This window comes from Falco naumanni, chromosome 2 (assembly GCF_017639655.2).
Source record: "Falco naumanni isolate bFalNau1 chromosome 2, bFalNau1.pat, whole genome shotgun sequence".
NCBI classification, from domain to species: domain Eukaryota; kingdom Metazoa; phylum Chordata; class Aves; order Falconiformes; family Falconidae; genus Falco; species Falco naumanni.
The window spans coordinates 122,708,049-122,729,326 of NC_054055.1; the positions used below are offsets into that span (position 1 = coordinate 122,708,049).

General features: G+C 43.6%; 1 protein-coding gene across 1 annotated transcript in view; it reads left to right on the forward strand.

Moving 5' to 3' along the window:
* CMSS1 (cms1 ribosomal small subunit homolog) overlaps positions 1-21,278 on the forward strand; it is a 237,252-nt gene that overhangs the window by 204,808 nt on the left and 11,166 nt on the right. Inside the window, exons 2-4 of the mRNA XM_040583208.1 lie at positions 11,867-11,967; positions 16,753-16,824; positions 19,764-19,893. Coding sequence (XP_040439142.1) covers positions 11,867-11,967; positions 16,753-16,824; positions 19,764-19,893 — 303 coding nt within the window. The remainder of the gene's footprint in view (positions 1-11,866; positions 11,968-16,752; positions 16,825-19,763; positions 19,894-21,278) is intronic.

Here is a 21,278-nt window from a genome sequence, read left to right on the forward strand (position 1 = left end):
TATGAGCCAAAAGGGTGTGAATGGTGTCAGTGTAAGGTAGTGATGTGTATCTATGAACAATAATTTGGGTTAAGTTCTTTGCAGTGTGCTATGGGGTTTTTTTTTAGTTGAAGCCTACTATTTTTGGCAAGTTCCACTGTGTAATTTTATCACGATCTATCAGCTCAAAATCCACAGAGTCAGCCAGACTCTGTGTGTTAACCTTCACACCAAGAACTACACGTGTGAGCCATAGCTGCTTCCCAAGATAGTGGGAGAACAGCAGAGAAGATGAATCTCCTACAGTATTAAGGGGGATATCACATCTGAGACCGTACTACATTCCTGGGCAAAACTTGCTCATAGTCAGACGTAGACTAGAGCCTACCCATTAAGCAGTTTTATATATTTATCCAGGTTCCTCTTTCCTCCCAATTTACCTATTTCTTCCCCATTAACAAGGATAAATGCTTGTTAGGAATGAATATTATAACAAATGAAGGATGCTGGTGTTTGAAGAGAGGAATGACTCTGCCTCCAGACAGGCATATGTTGAGTGACTTACTAGCACTGCGTCAGTAGTAAAATTCTAAATGTAAAGGATACCAACATTGCTGAACAGGGATAGCATTGTGCTGTCTATGCTCCAGGGTGGTACCCTGACGCGATCCAGCCCCACGGTGCCACTGCCACTTCTGCCCCTCTCTCCAGCGCTGGGGATTGGAATTGCCACAGGTCCCTTCATTCAGAGCATGAAGGAGGTGGTGTGAGGGAGGGAAGGTGTACTCCTCCCCAGCAGGAGTTAGTGCTTTTCACCCTCAGCAGCACAGAGCTGGAGCAGCTTCCACACACGATGGATCAGTAGTTCTTAGAGAAAGAAGGACCCACGGTGCTGGGTGGGTCCTGAAGCATGGGAATAGTCACACCTTGCCAGGAGCTGTGACGTGCACTGCTTCTATATGAACGTTGTGGAGAAGGAGTGGTTTCTTGCTTACACAGGTAACACGCTGAGGGGCTTTGGGGAGGGAGTGTTAAGCTTTGGGGAGGTTTTTACTGAGCAGGGCTGTTTGTGTGTACAGAGCTGTAAATGTTGCCTGAACAGCCCCAGCAATGCGAACTTCCTGAAAGGAGGGGAAAAGGCGTCGGGGGGGTTGTATGGGTTTGCCAAGATGGATGGAACAGTGTTTTGTTTGACAACTGTATACACCGAAGTTTCCTTCAGGGTGGCTTTTTCATGAGCCTCCTGTCCGTACCGCGAGGGCAGTGTCGCAGGGAGTCAGGCCCTGGTTCGTGCCCAGCTTTTCCTGGGCTCACAACTTGTGTTTTCTTTGTAATGCTAGGCGGTCTTTCCATTGCTTTGCAGATGTTTTTGCTCTTTGACTACCCAGCCGCCTTTGGTAGCTTTTCCTCTGGAATTGTCTGGGTCTGGCTTCCAGAGCCCAGGCTCTTTCCTCGCGCAGATGCCTCTGTTGGGATTGATGCTTATTTCAAGCCAGCCTCGTGGGATTCCCCCTCTTACAGTCATACTTCTGTAACTAGAATTTGTGAACTGATTTTTTCTTTTGATTAACCCCAAATTCCTAGGCACTTGTAGCTGTTTAAATACCCCATGGTGCATTTCACAAGGTGAGATATGTGAACCATAATGTCTCGGCCAGTTTCCAACATGGTCAATACTGTGAACTGGCTTGGCCCATTCCTCTGCTTGTCAGAGTCGGAGAGAGCGTTTGTTCTCTTACTAGCATGGAGTGCTGCACAGCGTTCCTGGTGTCCTTTTGAGTGGTTCCTGAAGTGACTGTAGTGCCAGGCATCTATCAAGAAGATAAGCCCTTTTTACAAGGTTAAGCATTTAATTTTATAACATTCTTCCAGTAAATTTTCAAGCAGGCAAAACCCATGCTACAAACAAACAAAACAGTCTCCCACTTCCCCATATCTCTAGAAAAATGCTTTTAAACTGGGTTTGGAGATTTTAAGGAGATCATTGGAAGTTTCAGCATGAAAGATGTTTTTGAGAGAAAAAAAGGAGTGAGGAGATTGCAGCGACCTGTGGGTGTCATCTGCGCCTTCACTCACCGTGTCATTGGTGAAGGGCAGGAGTGCAAACTGATGTATTATTGTATCTTCAGGCTCTGGTTGCTCTTCTTTGGCAGGCCCATAATGAAGAAATTAAGTTGGATGGCAAACAATGAAAGGGCCTGTCATATTCCTAACTTGTCAAATCTTTGTGTTTGCCCTTTGCTTGCCATGGGCTTGAAGACTACAGTGGCTGAATATTGAGTTCTCCCCTCTTTACCGTAGTGATGCTGTTCATTCCTTGTGCGAGGCAGTGTCAGGATGTCAAATTCAACCCTTGTCTTGCAGGAGAAAAAGTTAATTTTTTAGGAGAGTGACCCACTGCTTTTACGTTGAATCAGTCACTTTCTGTGATTTTTCTAACGTGTTTCTGTCTTATAAGGCAATATATAAAAATGAAAAAGTTGGATTATGAATAGGGCTGGCTCATAACTATACTACAAGCTGGCCCAAACCTTGGCCATGTAAAGTTTATTCTTCTGGGCTTACATGTGTACAACAGAGAATTTCCTCTGGTCTTATTCTCCAATATGGCCTTTATTTTGTCTTTCGATTCACTCCTAGTCAGCAAGTCGTGTCAAAAACGAGTTTGGAAGTGCCCGTTTTGAATATTAAAGAGAAAGTATTAAAAATAAGGGAGAAAGGAGAAGTGGTTGTTAGAAATGTTCTGTGGAAGATCCTTTGCGTGGCAGTTACGTCTGTGATGAAAATTTTTTATCATATTAGAGTATAGTGAAAATTAATTTGATGTTATTCCATTAAGACTTGTTCTTTTTTGCTTGAATGGGTAAGGTTTTAATTTAAATTGTCATTCAGTGTAAGAAAGAGGAACCTAGACTGAATATCCTGTCACCAGATTTATTGGGCAAAAAAATATTTGTGGTAGATGTGCCTTCTGCACTGCCCAGTGTCTGTCATCTCTGTAGTACCAGCTCTTGCCAATACTTGGAAACTCTTACAGGGAATTCCTGCAGAGTGATTGCAAGCAGCTCCGGCTTGACACACGCTTAGGCAGGACGGAGTGGGAAGGAGCTTATGCTGTCTGAATGTTACTTAATGGGCTTTTGATTCTTTAATAGAACTTGTGTCTTTTTCTGCTCAGTTGCATGTAGCATGCCCTTCAGGTGTGCCTCACAAATAGGCTTTACAATACCTTTTTTAAGGTACCTTGGCAGCTAAAGTCTGCAGTTCAGGGCACCCTCGCAAATGCAAAAACTTACTGTTGTGCTGGAACAGACCTGTCTGGGGAGAGGGCTCCTCAGTCCGTGGGGATGGGAAGGGAGGGCAGTGCCAGGCCCTGGGGGGCCACGGCTGGGCTGGGGTGGTGGAGCTGCCACTACCTGTAATTATGGTGGAGATGCCCAGCCAGGAGGCAGCTGTGCTCTCTGGTGCAGCAGCCTGATGGGGAAAGGCCACAAAGAAACAGTGACACGCTGGTGGTCGCCTGCAGCAACACTTTACCTGCAGCTTCTTACTCCCTGGCAACAGTAACAGGTACTGGTTCATTAACAGTTTTGCCTTTTTAGCTACAAATGCTCAAAATAGCAAGTATTGTAAGGCCTTAGGAGTGAAGGCATTTCTATTGCTTCATGACCCCAGTGGGAAAAGTATGAAAACTTCATCAGTATTTTAAAATTGGAGCTGCAAAAGCTGAAATGAAAAAAATAAATAAAAAATCATCCTTTATTTTTGAAGCGGCACACTGCTTAGCCATGTTGTCATTCTTGCTTACATCAAAGATTTCCAATGAGCTGTAATATTATGTCCTTCGATGCAATTAAATATTCGTTTTTCATTTCTTGTCAGTCCATGTGTTCTCTTACTGATTTCTAAGACTAAATCTTGTTTCATTGTACTGTTTTAAATGATTTAGCTAATCCTTATTCAAGGAGGTAAAGGGATGATTGGATTTTTTTTCTGTAATCTGTCATCTGGATTTCTCAGTGGTGCCACTGCAGATGGTGCATGCGTGCGATGGGGAGAACTGTTTATTTTTCTGGGGGTGCTAGTGAACCCTTTGGAATTTTGGTCAGAGCAGTGTGAGAAATAAAGAGAGTACTGACACTGTTGTAGCTATTTTTGATGCAATAGTTAAGTGGTGATCTTCCCCAAGGATAGATTACTTTTGTAACTTAACGTTTCATCTCACGTACTGGCAGTTTCTGTAGTATTGTCATGGTCAGTAGCCACCAACTGGTCTGAAGAATTTTTTTAATAATAAAATGTCATTCTTAGCCATCCCATGTGGCTGGTCTGGAGGTCCCCAGAAGAGCTTCATAGCTATTGCTTGGCCAGTTGGCTTTACACTATGGGCTCCAGGGCATCTGAGCTGTCATTAGGCTTAATGGGAAAATTCAAAGCTGTCTATTGCCTACAGAGAGGGAACTTCAGGAGGATTGTCCTGGTAGAATGAGATCCTCCTTTCGGGCTTGGCAGTGCCGGTGACACGCAGCTGAGTAACTGGGAATCGGCCCAGGAGGCGGTTTGAGCCACTGCTTGCCTGTTGCTGCTGTGCACCACCGGCTTCTGTGCCTGCTTCTCCACTGCGGCGCGGAACCTTTCCCTTTGGTCAGGGAACCAGTGTAGCTGGAAGTGCTTTAAAATATTTAAAATGTTAATCCTTTTCTCTTCATTAATCAGCCCCCCAGCCAGGCCTGTCTCATTGCAAAGATGTGGTCTGCTCCGTTGGATCCTGGCAGGACCACCTGAGTGCCATGTTCCGCGCTGCCCGGAGGAGTGGTGCCCTAGCACTGTGATAAAACACTGTCCTTATCACTTTTACCTCATCACTGTGATCGGCACAGCTGTGGTGGCAAGAGGAGGCCTCCCACCTGAGCAAGGGTGAACAGGGACCTGGGAGCCAATTTTGCTGGCAGCTGTTACATTTTACAGAAAATTAATTGACCTTGAACTGTGTGTGCCCGATGGGACGTGCAGGGGAGATGCAGTGAGAAAGATTCGAGTAGTGCAGTGGCATTAAGATTACTTAATCTGATTCACTAAAGATTTAGGCCAGTTTTTAATGGCAAAATTATGATAATAATAAGGAAGCCTCAGGCTTCAATTTTATTATTTTCCCTGCCCCACCTCTCCTCTCTTCCTCCCAAAGAAAAGGAATCTAAAATTGCAATTAAGAAAAAACTTGTGAATGTGACTAACAAATTTGGCATTTTACCCAGCATCAAATATTTTTTAATCTGTTGAATTTAAAGCTGGGAGCCCTGAGAAATAGTTTCCCTCCAGATTAATGAACTCAGATCAGTACTGTTTAATCAACCAACAAATAAAAGCACAGCCTGCAAAGCAGCCTGAAGTCAGTCCATTGTAGCACACCCAAACTGAACAAACTGCGCCCACCTGTAGGGTAATGACAAGCACATACTTTCCTGTAACATACCTGAAACTAGAAAGAGAGCATAACAAATACGAGATCTGTTTCCATGGTGTACAGGACTTTTTGTTAAAAATCAGAAAACACAGGCTTTATTTGAAGTCTGGTTTCAGATACGAGGCCATTTTAGATCAGTCGGAGGACGATGGAAGTCAGGAGGGGGAAAAGCAGGGCAGGGGGTGTGGCAATAATAAATTATGTATAAACTTTGTTTTCATGTAAGTAATTATAGTTTAGTACTGATACTTAGCCCTGATGGGAGCATAAGAGAGAAAGCAGGGACTTCTGTTCAGACCCAGAGACTCTTCTGACCCGGAGTGTGTCTCTGACTGTGGGCAGTGCCAGAGACATGGAATAAAAGTTGAGGGAGTCTCCCTCATGGACGTGCAAGGCAGGTTCCCTCCAAATTCCATCACAGAGATGAGTTTAATGGTAAGAAATGAACTTCTCCTGCACCAACCTGTGTCACTGGAGGTCTTCTGGATACCAAATAGATGTCTAATTTCACTTGGCTTCCAGATAAAAAAAAAAAAACCAAACAAAAAAACCCAACCAAAGCAGTGGAAATAATTCCTTTAGTTATCTCGGTGTGTGCACAAAACAATATTTTTCTGTTCTGAGCTTTCTTTTTGATTAATGTTCATTGTTCCTATATTATGAAGAGTTGTAAGAACCATGCCTCCTTTCTCTCTCAAAAAAACCCTTCTGTTCCCTTCGTCCTCTCTTCCTGTGAGGAACTTCCCATAGCTGCCATCATTTCTGTGAGCTCCCTTGTCTTCATTTCAGTCATAGGCTGGCTTGAAACACAAGTTCACTTCCAAAGAATTTTAAGATTATTTTCTGTTACATTTCTGTTGGAACCTTTTCTTTATTTCAGGGCATTTGCAGACATGCTACCTAGAATTTTCACTTTTTCAGTCAGCCTTAGTCCTTGTAAGTATTAAGTATTTATGTTGTGGTCACTATAACTCCTTTATTAATCACTTTAGAAGAGAAAAGTGGCATGTTGAAGGTCAGAAGTCTCAGTAATGGTGAATCAGCCTGGCAAACACAAATTTGTGTGTACTAGCTATTTTGCACGAACAAAATTGCTTTCACATCAAAGCATGTGTCATTTCTTCCTTATATCGTTACAGTCTTGTCTGCCTTTAAAAATACTAGTATAAGTAACCGAGCAAATGTGCATTTTTTGTGAGTATATTGGTTAATAAAGGTGATGATTAAAGGGAACCTGTTAAATTATCTGAATATCGGTATGCTTATTTGTTTATGTGTATAAACTTGCAGACATGTGTATGTATTATACGTGTGTGTATATATTTAATATAGGTAGTGATGTACTTAGACATGTGTCTGTATCAATATTAAATTCAAAGGAAGTTACAAACCATTGCACCGAATGATTTTAAATAGTGATCAGTATCGTAGAGGAGAAAGTTGTATAATTCATATATGTATATGTTAAAGCATAAATGGCTTTCTCCATTTCAGTGTGGTTCAAAATAAAATCAAACAAATATTTAATGACTGGGAAGCCTGTTGGTGTCTGCCATGCTACTGATGCAACACCAAAGGAAAAAACATGAAGAGCTGCGGAATTCACATTCATTTTTTTATATCGAGAGCATTACATGATCGTTCAGATGTCTTTGATGACCTTGTGGTTGCGTAAGGTCCACACGTTGCAGGACGGCAGCCACGGAGGGCGGCTGCGCCCCTTCAGCAGTGTGTTCTGTCAGCGCCTGCTTGCCCACTCGCTTGTACCACAAAGGAGATGAAAGTCAATGTTGTAGTAATCAATTAGGTTCTGCATTTGTGCCCACTTGTTATTAAGGGAGGATTTGCGCTCTGTCCTGTTCTGTCAGAGGGGAGTCTGCTGGGCAGCTGGCACCTGGAAGCAGGGCAAGCAGTGCTGCTCTGATGCAGATGTGTTTGGGATCTGTGAGCTCAGCGCTTCTGCGTTTATTTGCATCAAGTTATGATTTATTTTGTGAATAACCCTGCTGACATCAAGGTAACGGCTTGCAGAGGAAGGTACACTCTTTAACGTGAGCATGGTTGGCAGAGTCTGGCCTGTAGTACTTTGATGCCCACAGCAAAATGCTGCTGTCATCACAGGAGCTGGCACGGTGTCACAGGCAATCAGGGCTCAGAGCGAATGCCTGTCTTGGCTGGGACACGAGTGCCTGGTTCTGGAACAAATGAGAAGTTCTCCTCTGGTATGAAATAAAGGTACTTGGGTACTGCGGAAAGATGCTCGAATTTGAACTCTTTTGACAGCTGTTTGCTGAGTCTGGGGCTGGACACTGGTTCCTTCTTCCCTTGTTCCTTGCTGGAAGTGGGGGACCTTGTGTCGTGGAGCGCAGTCCAGCACTCAGATGGGCAGTGAGCAGGTGGTGCATTGTTTGTCAGGCTATTTCAGATCATGGAAACCGTTTGTCCAGATTTAGGTTGCTATTGCTAGCAGTGTGTCTTTTAGTTATGAGGAAGAGAAGAGGTTATTTAAAACTTAGATGACTCCTGTTTGCCTTTGGAGAATGCCAAGTGAGATTTAAGAAGGAATGCTTAAAGATCACAGGCAGCTTCCCCTGAATCTATTTTATGCAATTCTGATTTATTTCCAGTGTGAAATATTGGAAAGAGCTGGCTCAGCAACTCAATTCAGCGAGACATACGCAGTTACACTCGAGAAGGGGTGTCTGGGGCTCAAGCACAGTGAACAAGAGGGACAAAGAGACACTTAGTTCTGATTTTGTTGATGTACTTTGTTTATATCCTCGCTCTGCAGCCTCTTGGGTGTAGTGCATCCAGGACCCTGGGGGTGCGGAGATGATGTGTGTAAAAGCTGGTCACTCCTCCGGTACCTCCGGAGTCAGGGCAGGAGGGACAGAAGTCAGTGATGGGCTCTCAAGCACGGGAGATCCTCCTTGCCAGGGGAAAGGTGATACAGCGAGTAACGAGCCCGTGGCAGTGCACGGGGGTAACCCTGAGTTACCGAGACACCTTTGAAACTTTCAGGAGTATACTGGATGATGTAATTTTCCAGCTTCTGCTCATGGAGTCTCCTATCTGCGATTCCAAAGTGGCCAGAGGACACAAGTGGTCACTGGCTTCGGAGAGGAATAGACTGGGGAGGAGCTGTTCCTGGGCAGGGGCACTCAGCCGTCCTCAGGAGGACAGAAAGGAAGAGCCCAGTAGACTGATACAGATATAAGGAAGAAATCTGTTAGTCTCCCAAACCTTCAACTTGCTTTCTTCCTCCTTCCCCTGCCGCCATGTGTTAGGCTGTACAGGACTATATATATATTAAATTTTTTTGTGCATTAATAGTAAGTTTATAAAAAAGTAAACCCATATTGCCATTGATGATGATTAAAAAAAAAAAAAAAGGTTGGCTGTAGAGGAATGCAGCTGGGTTAATTAGCATTGATAGTATACAACTGCGGGTTGGCTTCAGGGGCGGCGGGTTGGCCAATGTAGATACAGTGCAGCTGTGGCTGGTTCTGTGAAGCGGTTGAGAGCCGATGAATAGCGCAGCCGAGGAAGAAGCAGAGAGGAGAGGGAGAGTGTGCCCTTAATGCGGAGAGACTGGGAGAAGGCAGCAGAGGGACCGGCATGACGAGTATGCTGGTATGAGATGGTAAAAGACCTTGTCACAGCTGGCTAGTTTGGAGAGTGCAGTGGCAGCTGGCCATGGAATCCTCTCTCCTTTTTACTTCTGGCGGCCGGTAAGCTTTCCCAGCAAACTCTTTTCACCTTCAGCCAACGTCTGATGAACGCTGTGGAGACAGTAGCAGCGATCTCTAGCAAAAGAGACAGACTGTGGATGGGGATTCGTTCTTCTGGTTCATGAACTGTATGGCAGCTCAGAAGGAGAGTCAGTCAGACTGGGCTCATCCCTCAGAAGACAAGGAAGACAGCTTGTGAGGGTGACTCATGGAGACCACTGCCATGTACTTCCTAGTGTACAAGTAAGCCTGGGATTCAAGCTTGTTACCTCCCTTGCCCATGCCCTTTCGGCAGAGACCCTCGAAAGGCCCGCCGCCTTTCTGAGGCTGGCTTGGCACGGCTTAGGGGCAGCCTGGTGTTAAGCTGCCTGTTGTAAGGGGCTGCCAGGGGTGACATCCCTGCGCTTCCGCTGCCACCAGCCTCTCACCCTGCGTGAGGTCTGGTGCTGGCGTGGCTGCAGCCTGCTCAGCTGCTGTGGTGGCCGAGGCCGCGAGGAGGAGGCAGCAGGCAGGCCGGCCGGGCTGCGGTGCCCACCTGGTGCTCGTGTTTGCACTGCAGCTGGAAGCAGGGCCTTCCTTGGGGGGTTCCCATTTAAGATTTCATAATATGTCTTCATCCTGCCTTGAGATGCAAGTGAACCGTCATCATTTCTTCCATGGTGCTTCTTATGGTCTGAACGAAGTTCCTCAGTGTGTTTTTCTAACCCCTTCACGTAGGAGTCTCTTAGTTGTACTGGACAGAAAACGAATCCTCTTCTCAGTTGCTGCTCAGTTTCTAAAGCTCTGGCAGTTTGCCAAGAATCTGAGCTATACCAAGTAAGATTTCATGACAAATGACATCCAGCCTGCTAAAACATTCACTGATTTTCTTCACTTGCTAGCTTTCAACTTCCCAAATGGTTTTGAACTCTTAAAAGCTGTCACAACCCATCTTTAGGATGCTGACTTTCACAAGCTTTTCAAAGTGGAAGAAGGGGTGGAATTTGCAAGGTGGTATCTTTCCAGGCATAAATATGTACCTGTTTTGTTACCTGGTCTGTTGCATTAGGATTTTCAAAGCTACTACCTGACTGATGAATAATGTTGCATCTGTGGATTAATAAAGACTGCCTTTTCCCCTTCATATCCTTTTACTTATCTTTCACTTAATTTTTTTGAGGTTATCTGTCACATACCCTTTCACTTACCTTTTTTCAATAGGTACCTATTTTAACATGGAATTAGGAAATACCAGCCCTGCTTGATCCAAATACCAGCCAGATTTTCTCCCTCTCACCTTCTCTTGGCCATCATTTTACTCTGCTCACAGCTATTTATTGCATGAATGTAGCTATGTCATCCATACTCAGGGTGATGCTTAAGAAACCATACTGTTCCTCTTTATTCAAAATAAATAATCTTAAAGCTGTGAATTTACAACTTCAGAATACAGAGGTTGCAACAAGGATTGAGTACCTGTTGGATGGAAATATTCCAGGTGCCGAAACTGAGTTACTCCCTTCTAATTATTCAGTTTGATGGGTGATAATGTTTCTGGCAATGATCAGGGAAGTAACTCAGTCCCCAGCAGAAACTTCTGCGTTTGAATACAATTTGAGCACTGATACAGCACTATTAGAGGGAACTGTTGCTGTGGATAATTCCAGGGCCTCCCCAAGTCTCTCTGTAGTTAGAAGACATGAAGAGGAGAACAAGTAGAAACATCTTATTGTAAATAGTTTTCTTTCAAAACATAAGTCTTTTTTAGGTCTTGCAGACAGTCTGGTTAAATTTTGGGAATGGTGCCTTTGTCTAATTATTACTGAAGAGACACAATTACTTGCAAAATATAATTGTAATTTCTTACACAAATAAGTATAGTTAATTGTTGATAGTATAAAATAATAGCATAACAATACTACAGATAACTTGCAGAAAATGGCTGCATATATTTTTATATAATCAGATATTATACCAATCTTGTAATTTTTCATCTTCTAGGTAATGGGGTCAGTAAGGCATTTGGGACTTTTAGATGGAAGCTGGGGTGACATGTTTCTGTGTGTTTGGTTTTATTTTTTTCTTCCTTCATCTACAAGACTTGTTTTAGTGGGAGATGACTTATTCTGAAAGAAGTGTCAGCAAACTTAGCAAGAAATATGTATTTTTACAGTGATCCTATGGACTGTAGTGCCATTACTGTACAGTACCAGTGCTATTGCTTATTTTGGGGTCTGATGGGATAGGTGTGTAATTATACGTGGTGAATGCAGTGCTACGGATCCAAGATTATGTTTTAATTGTTCTGAAAAAATGCAGAGAGATGTCATACGACTTGAGATGTAGTTTATCAAAAACATCTTCTTTCATCGTTCACTGCTTAGTTTAAGTCAAGGGAGGTTTTGGGAAGATTAGGTATTTTCACCTGTGATCCTGCAGCTGTCAATCACCGTGCAGCGTTCCAGAAAGATAAAGAAATACATTGCCTGCCTGTAATACTGTGGAGAATGGGGAAGCCAGGGATTTCTCTTAGAATGAATTTCATATACCAGTGTTCTAAAATGATAAAAAAATCTGTTTCAGCTGTACTTACTGCCAGTCTTGAGATTGTATTGTGACAACCTTTCAGCTGAAGATTTTATCCCTATTTTTGAATGCAAGGGTAGGAGATGGATTTGAAACACAGTAACAAAAACTTCTTTTTTCTCATTAGATCCTTCAGATGATCAAGCTCTTGAGAAAGCAAGTGGTAACAGGACAGCACCACATCAAGATTCAGGTTCCAAACCTACTGTGACAAAGAAAAGAAAGCAGGTTTGTAAATTTAGCAGTTGTGTAGAGCACAGAGATGATAATGCATAGGGAAACGTAGTCCCCCTTCATTCAGTAAGGGGACAGTTTTCTTCACTGTTTGTCTGATATGTTCGTGTAAAAGGATTGTTTCATTACATTATTTTGCCTTATTTGGAAGTGATCATGGGCTGGTACATTTCAGTAACAACTTCACTCTCGTTTTGTGTGAGTTGAGATTGGTAGGTCTGCCTCCTACGAAGGAACTATCCAGTAATAAAAGCCTGGGTGGTGCTACCGAATGTCCTCCCCTGTAACCTTTTCCCTTTCCTTGCACACATAAGGTCTTGAAAGCTATATTTTTATATTGTACAGCATCTACCCAAGCGCGTCCCCAGTGCAATGTCCAAGTGAAGAAGAATTTGGGTCTACATAGATGGATGTTTTAATAGCCTTTCACCACCACTAAAAGCTTCCTTTAAAACCAGTACCGTCTGTGGTGTTCAGCATTACATGGAGTATGCCAGGGGAAAGGCAGCAAGGTCTTTGAGAGACAGCATCACCCCAACTTGAGCAAAAAAGAGTTATGTGGAGGTCAGCTGATTTTAAGAAGTCTCTTGTTGGAAGGTAAATTTCTTCTGTCTTTCTGATACTGTACAGCAGAATTGACCAAATGGCTGTCAAAGAGCTAAAATTACACTGGCAGCTCTCTCTCCTTGAGGTTATGGATATTAATTTTGACCCTTAGGTCGATAGTAATTCACTGTGTGATGCTTAGGCAGTTGCCCAAGTGGAAAACCATTTGCAGCAGTGTTCTTTTTTTGTAACAGAGAAGTGTAAACAACACAGTAGCAATTACTACACTTTTGGGTGTCTTTCCAAGGAGACCGAAGGTGAAGTGAGCCAAATACTTGAGCTGGTTCTGTGTTTTGTTTGGGAAAGAGAGAACTGAGCAACACAGAAAATTGTACATGCTCATTGTACATGGTCTCCCAGGGGGTCAGATGCTGAGGACATCAACTCTGTGAGGATGCAGGTAGAGCCACTTTTTATCACCATCATCTCCACTTAAGCATTTAGGACTAAGTTAAGACGGTTTGGAGGAGCTGCTTTGCTCTTTATGTGAGAATATCAGAAAGGATGACCAACACATGTGGTCCTGCCTGACCAACACAGCCCTGCCGAGGTGGACTGGGACTGCTCAGCTGTAGCAGAACACCTGCCACAGCTCTTCCTGTCATAAAAGGATATCAGTGCATTTTGGAATCAAGTAATTTATTGTTTAGCCATGAAACTCCAGGAGGCAGTGCTTTATGGGAGCTTCAAGTCATGGGTACGTGCCTGACTTTTAGAGCAAAACATTTGCAAAATCAGATGTGTTTACAGAAGGCTCATAGTTCTGTAGTTCTGGTACATATAACATAACCCATCTTAGTCCCTGACTTATTCACAGGCTGAAAGCTGTTCTGCAGTGGGCTTGGCACCTTAAGGCCAGTCAGGAGATAACCAAATAGAGTTACGAACATTTATGTTTCTAGTCTGCAGTCTGTCCTCGGGCTTACAGTGAAATGAATAATTTGTCTCCAGTCTGAATGGTGCGTTGATGTGTTTACTTTGTCACAAACTCCAGAAGTCAGACTATATGGCTGACCTAGAATGTAAGCTTTCACACACACGCAAGAATGTTTTCCCTCTACAGTTGAATTTCCAGTAACTTGGCAACACGTAAAGAAAAAAAAACGTTAGAAATATAATACAGGAAATATTTTATGTTCTGTCTATGATTAACAAACAAGGAATTTATGACATTTTAGTTCATAAATCAATTGTCTCAGCACAAATTTCCTGTTTTCTGCATTTTAAGAACTTCCATGTAAAAACAGCATAAAAACACAGAGCACAAGGGAGCTATGTCAAAAAGTGGTTGGTTGTTTGCTCTGTCTCTTGCATAAGAAAAACATGCAAATGACCTTTTCTTAAGGGTGTCATGCAAAGAGCTATTGCATAAGTAGGTAGGCAGCTAACATTTGGATAAGGGTCAGAAGTTCAGTGCAGATCAGATACCTAAATATTTTAGACTACAGATCATCAAAGATGTGTAAGTTTACAGCCATTCACTAGCATTAAGTTTCTCTTTTTCTTAGGGCATTATTTTGAATGTCTGAATAAAGTGGATGTATTATTGCTGGACTAATAGTATACTATACCTACATATATATAAGCTGTCGTAAAGGAGGTAATTTTGAGTGCTTCTCTGAGGAAGTAAGGCTTTGACTACAAGCCTGCTGCGTACTTCTGTTCCTGTTGAAAGAAAGGGGTTGTATACTGCCTCCTAAAAAGAAGCTGTGGCATTTGGTGATACTTTTAAACAGCTGAATGAAGGGTTATCAGTGAAAAAACGTTGTTTCTCTTAGAGAAAATGTTTCAGATCTGTGGCACAGTTTTATTCTTTTCTTATGCAGATACCAGTTGCAGGGAGTCTTCTGCAGATTTACGTAAAACAGTTGGTAATGTATACAAAGGGAGAAATGGGCCTGCAGTGAACGAGTGGCAGCTTTCAATAAGCTGAAAGAGTGGTAGCACTTTCTAGGATAGGAACCATCATACCTTATCGGAGGAAAGAGGTCTAGGATGGCCCTTTTCTGGCTTTTTGACGGTTTGGTAGTTTCCCTTGACTAAATCAATCCAAAGGCTTTTTCTCTGCATAAAATATGATGTTGAACATGGAATTTGCAATTAAAACACCTGGCAAGTGGTCTTTGAGTGTCTATGGACAGCTGGGATGCATAAGGGTAGGGCAGGAACTGAAGGCAGAGGGTAGCTCTGTTTCAGTCTCAGTGTCTGGGAATGCTGATGGTAGGGATAAGAATGAAGGAATGTATGGTGGTGTTTTAAAAGCACTTGAATCAGAGTCAGGACAGAGGTTTTCACACAAGAAACAGAAGAAAAAGAAGAAGCTTGTGTTAACCCTGGAGCGATTTTGTTGGTTGAAGTGAGTTTCTGCATGCAGTCATTTCCTTGATTTTTAGTGAAGACAGTACCTCTTTATACCTGAGAAGAGCACACAGGCAGGTCTCTGTGGCTGAGGCAAGATACGGTCCCTGCCACGACTTGTCATGGGTGGGTGCCGATCCAGGCTGCACTATATTCCAGCCCGAGCTGTAGGGTGCTTTGCTGGCTGTAGCTAGTCCCCAGCCGACTCTTCTCTGGTAGTTCCTAGATAAAACGTCAGACCGCAGCCAGTTTCAGGGCCACTACTGCTGCCCTACGTGCCCTATGCAAGTACATCGGCTGTGGTTGCATCACGGCACAGAAAGCAGGAGAAGCAGTAGGTTACTGGTTTGTGTTGAGCATGGTGGTGTCCTGGTTCTTATAGCTAAATGAGCCAGGGAGTGGGGAGGAAAAGGGAAATGCAGGCATAATAGGAACAATTAAACTCTATAAACAAAATTCTTCTAATAAGGATATGAGAATAAGCTTGGAAAGGCGCAAATATACTGGGGAGGATCGTGTAGTGCCAGTTGTTGTGACGAGTTCCTCTGTTAAGGGAGGGCAGTGCAAGGAAGGCTCCAAAAGACTCTGACATCCTGCACTTCTCTTAGCGTTTCGTTGGTCCCTTGGCCCTGTTGGAGCTGCCCTCACAGGGGAACAAAGGAGCAGCCTCTTTGGCTTTCAGCTGGGCTCCTTTTCCTGCTGATGCTTTTCTTCCAGGCTTTCCCTGGGGAGCAGCGCTGAATTTGTGGCTCCTGAGCTTTTAATGCCCCGTGTGATGAGACTTCTCCATGGTTTCTCACAGGAGCAGATTTTTCCAGGCAAATGCATCCTAGTATCAAGGAGCTTTTTCCTGCAGTTCAGTGTATGTTCCCATTGCTCTTCAAGTCACTTACTAAGCTCTAAAGCCTGTCTATGTAGATTAATTTGCATTTCTATGAAGTGGAGGTCCCTAGGAAGGCAAAAGAAAACTGCTATGCTCAAAACAAGGAAAGCCTGTGCCTCACTTCCTCTGTTTTGGGCAATTTTAGATGGCTCAGGACACACCCGAACTCTGGCTTATGTGAGCAGGGACTCTGGTACAAATGGACTGATTCAGCTTGCTCACTCAGGGGGTTAATGATAGCAGCACGTGTTGGATGAAGATTATTCTGAAATGCACCGTGTATTTTTCTTCTGTGTATTTGATCCTACATGCCGTGAGGAGACAAAGCAAGAATGGGGTAGAACAAATTTGAAACATGTTTTCCTAAATTTTGCATTACAAATGTAAAAGGAAATCCAGAACATGATTGTTTCCAATTATTCTTGCCCAGTTCTGTAGTATCTTTTACCATCTGGATGCTCACCTTAGACCCAGTTATTTTAAAGCACTATTGGCAAAGTTTAGAAAAACAATCACACACAATAATAAAGATGAAAAATACAAAGTTTGTGAAAGTTTTGTTCATTTTTTCCTCTTGTTTGATGTTTTTCTTTAATGTATCAAAACCTGCTTTTCACCATTTTATGGAATTGTCGTTACAACTTGCATGTTTCAACTTTCTGTTCTTTTATTGCCCTCTCGGTTACAGTAACACAGATGTCAAGTCCAAAATTACTTCAGATATATATATATATAATTTCTAAGAATTTGATCCCTTCTTCAGGTAGGGACACTTGGGTTTGTTTTTGCCTAACCCCCAGCATTATACTTTCTGTATCCACTCTTACCTCCCTTCAGTGACACTTTCTTCCCCCCCCAGGGTGATCAGGTATCTGATGCTGAATCTTTTTTTTCTTCCTTTCTTTTTTTTTTCTTTAATACATGCTTTGCAGCCTACAGAGTGTTTTCTAAGTCAGCCTGAAGAAAAACAAGAGAGGACTCTAAAGGCAAAGAGGAGAAAGAAGGTATGAATGTCCTAGAGCGTGTTTGGGGACTGGGCAGTGGGTACATGTGCTGTTACAAGATTCAGAATCGGGAGTGCCATGTGGTGATAAGTCAATGGTCGTAATGTTACAGCCTCTTTCAGAGAAGAATGGAAATCCTTGCATTTGTGGCTTCACTGAAAATACCCACTCCCAACCTGAGCTGTGGAATTGTGTCTATACTCCACTGAAGGGTAGTATATGTCTACACCCCACCTGGAAGTGTTGCACGCCAGGAAAATGTAACCACATCAAAGGACGGTGGAATTTCAGTTGCTGCAAAATCTGTCCCATTTCAGTGATGTGCTCAGGCTCCAGCTGCTGTGAATGTCATTTGAGCCAAGAACTGTCTTTGTTTGCTTTTCTGCTTATAGCATAAGTATATAAATAAATACTCTGTACTGTCCCTCTGGCCGTGCTCCATCCTCACCCCCCACAGCAAACACGCTCTGCAGTTTAGATGGCCATGATATGACACCAGGCAAGTTAATTGTCTTTCAGGACAGACTGTAAATAGTTGGCTCCCTCACAGGGCTGAGAGGTGGCCTCTTAATCATCCAGGGAATGGGGGGAGGGAGGAGTGGGAGTTTGCTTTAAATGCAGCTCTGGCAGAAGTGACCGTGGTCCTTGTTCCACTGCTGTCAGAGCAAAAGCATCCCACAGCAGAGACTGGTGAACCAGACCTAACAAAAAGATGCTGTTCTCGGGCAGACAATAGGCTCCTAGTTACACCTTTGATTTCAGTGGGGCTACACCACTAAGATGACGTACACAGCCCATCAAAAAAATCCATCAGGAAGTATATATTGGGTTGATCTATGGTTTCCAAACAAAGTGCTTTCTCCAAAAATGAGGAAAAGGAGGGGAAAGACCCTTTGCTTTCAAGCATCTGGAATGAATTGGAGGAAAAATAATAAAACTTCCTGCATGAGGAACATTTCCCCACAGCTCTCCTTGAAGGAACAGAGTTTGCTCAGGTGTCCTTGCTCTTGCTCGTATGGAATTTCTTGTTAGTATCAGACTTTTCCCCTCCAGAGGGCCATAATTCTCCTGAAGGAGCCAAGTGGCCCACCGAATGATGTAACGGTCCTGTGGAATGGCACCTTGCGCTGAATTGCCAAGTAAAAGGAGCCTGATGGTTCTGTCGTGCTGTCCGCTAGAGCCGCGGCGCGCTGGGCGGTGGCGCCGGGCTGGAGCAGAGGCCTGTGGTTGGCGGGGAGAAGAGGGAAGCGGTGTGGCCATGGGCCTCGGGCAAGGGCTGCCGCAGCTGCAGGTGCCTCTCGTCACACTTTGGGAAGACACTTGTTGCATGGCAGAGGAGTACGGTGGGGCCAGGTGAGGGTGGACCTTGGGAAGGAATGCTGCACGTTCAGGCACCGTAAGCACCCGCCGAAAGCCAGGCGCCCGCTGGAAAGCCTCCGGGGCTGCGGGGGGCTTTGCGCCTGGGCAGAGGTGGGCTGAGAGGAAGGCGTAAGCACTGCATCTCGGTGTGTCCCACTGTCGGAGATTCTGCTGGCCCTTAGCAGAGCTGAAGCAGGCAGCAGCCCAGGTGGCAGATGGCTGGGAGACACGGCTGCCTGCTCTGCCTTCGCTGTGGGGTGGGTGGCTTCAGCAGCCCCCGCGCAGCTCTTCCCTGTCCAGCCTTCTGCCCCTTGTGCTGCCGTTACAGGGCGCTGGGGGTGCACTGGGCAGGAGGGGGAGGGCAAGAGTGGGGAATGGAAGAGCAGGAGGGAGTGCGTGCTGGGATAGAGCGAGGGAAAGAGGGATGGAAGCGGATCTGTCCCCTACATTCACGCTATAGCGCTCTTTAAAATGTCCGTTCATCTTTGCCGTCCCAGCCCTTCGCCAGCTGAACTTGCACTGAAGGTACTCGGCGCTCCTCCAGAGCTGCCCGAAATGCTTCCAGGCCCACCTCATCCCTCTGTGAGATCTGTTTGCCTCACAGCTGTGTACCCTATTGCTCCATCCTAACCACGCTCTCCTGCTCCGTTTCACTTCTAGGCTTGCACTGCCATGCATCCTCATGAGAAACCTTAATCAAGGGAATCGCTTCTCAGGGAGAACAAGGGAGGCTTCACATTCTTGCTGTTGTCTCCAGGCTGCTTCTCTCCTTGAAAATCCGCTGTTCTCTTGAATGCTGGCAGATCATTCAGGCAGTGGGAACCCTGGGCTATTCTGCCCTCGTGATCTGTTTAATTATGGGGAAAAACACAGCAACACTTCCACTTGAGTGAAAATTCAGACCTGTTATCTGCTGATATTCTTCAGGTGTAACACACAATCATTCCGAACTCGCATCCAGGCTTTAAAAATTATTAGTTTGGTTTAAAAGTTTATACATTTTGGAAGAACAAAGCAGCTGCTGAGCTCTTTCTGCTTGACTTCTGGTTTTTAGAGCTTTTAAGTCATTTTCATCACACTTGCATGGTATTCTGTGAGTCTGGCTAGCCATCTTTCCTTCCAGAATAGATAGGTAGGTACCCTGGTTTAATCAATGCATAACCAAGACTTTTATAACTACTTGTTTCCTGCTGTTATGCTTTAAGAATAATAAATAAAAACAAATGATTAAATAAACCCTGATTTTTCAAACTGATATTTAAGTGTAACAGTAGCAAAACTCACAAAAACAGCTTTCTGTTATGTTTTTGTTAAGGAAGCATTTGAGGTGAGTGCACGTGATTTTTTTGTCTTCAGGCTCACAGAGCATCTCATCAAAGTATCTGAACTTGCATCTAAAATCTGCATTCCTACTAAAGACAAAGGGAATCTTGTAAAGTGTTTTTTTCTAATTAAGCTGTAATTAATCCAGTATAACTGTATAAAGTTATGAAGGAACACTTATTTACAGTGTTGTTAGCTAGCCAAAGAGCAGAGATGATAGAAATGCCATACTTACCCATTTTACTTGGTTTTTTTAGAAGAAAATTTCTGATATTCTGGAGAAGTCTGCTCTAAAACCTGGTGTGCCTGCAGATCTACAAAACTTGCTAAGTCAACATTTTGGTGAAAACCGTTCCGTGATTGAAATAGAGGAATTAAAGCTGTCAGGTAACTTATGCTATATTTAATAGATGAATAAAAAATGCTTTTTTCATGATACTGTTGAGTACTTTTTCTACAGGAGAAAGGATTTTTGGGGCAGGTCCTGAGTTGTACTTTTTTATGATGATATTTGCTTATACTCTGTATTCATCTGCTGGTTTAAGTAGATACGTTAGTTTCCTTGGAATAAATGTGAGGATTCTTGGAGTTACAGAAATGAAAAGCAGCATTGTTTAAATCTGTCCTTTTATTGTGAAGTATTAATTTTCAGAAGCTCACTTTTCCAATAGAAAATATATGATTCCTAATAATAGCTTCCAAGATGCTAACTGAGAGAGCGAAAATGTAGTTTGTTTCTGGGATTATCTGAGTTGATCTGGGTGCATAATAAGAAGGTTGACAGGAGTAGTCAAATAATGAGGCATCAGTCTGACGTGCTTATGAGATGTTGAACACAATGGTTTTTCAGGGAGTGGCATGAAATTAGACAGTGGTTTTGGTCCAAGTGTAAAGTGACCAAGTTTTAACCACGACAAGGACCCTTTTCGTTTCCCATATTCTGTCTCCAGTTAAGAGCCAGTGATAGAAAAGGCAGAGCAGGGTCAGCTTCTGCCAGTTGGAGGCTGCATTAGAGACAAAGGCAATGTTGAACTTCTACCTCTTACTCTGCAGATAAAGAGGCACTGTCGTCTTATTGGCACTGTCCGTTATTTGTTGGTAGAGCTTATGAAGAGCAAACGGCCTGGTAACTAACCTGCATACACCTTTGATACCTCTTGAACCCTTAGTGACCTGTGCCCAATATAGGAGCCTTCTAGCCCAGCAGTGCTTTCTCTCTTTTAATGTTTAAGTCTATCTTTCTACATAAATACACTTCTCCTTAATATCTGTGATTCTAGGTTGACCCTTCTTTATTTCTGTGGGGCAGGTTCAGCTTTCTTGTTGAATCAAGAAAGGCTGGAGAATTCCCATACAGATTGCTTTGAAAAGCTTGTGTTAAATATTTTTAGACCTTCGGGGGGTTTAGCAAACAATAAATTGCTTTGGTTTCTTTCTTGCTAAGAGAGCCCTTTGGGCTAGTGAAGTGACCCATTTCCATATGGATTGGCTCTTGGGTTGTGTTGGAGATGGTTTCTCTTTCTTTTTGTGCTGGGAGTTGAAGGCTTAGAGTGCCAAGGAGTTTGCAAACTTCTACAGCTGTCAAGTCATTCACGTCGAAGCACTGACCAAATAACAAGCAACTACTTGGAGTTGCGTGTTCTTGTTAACTGACACGGCAGAGGAGGTCGTGTTTGCAGTCAGCATGGTCTCTTGCTGCAGTCTGGAGCTGTGTGTTTCTTCCACCCTTTCTGAAACTTCCGTTTGAAATTGTTCTTAATGCTCCAGTGTTG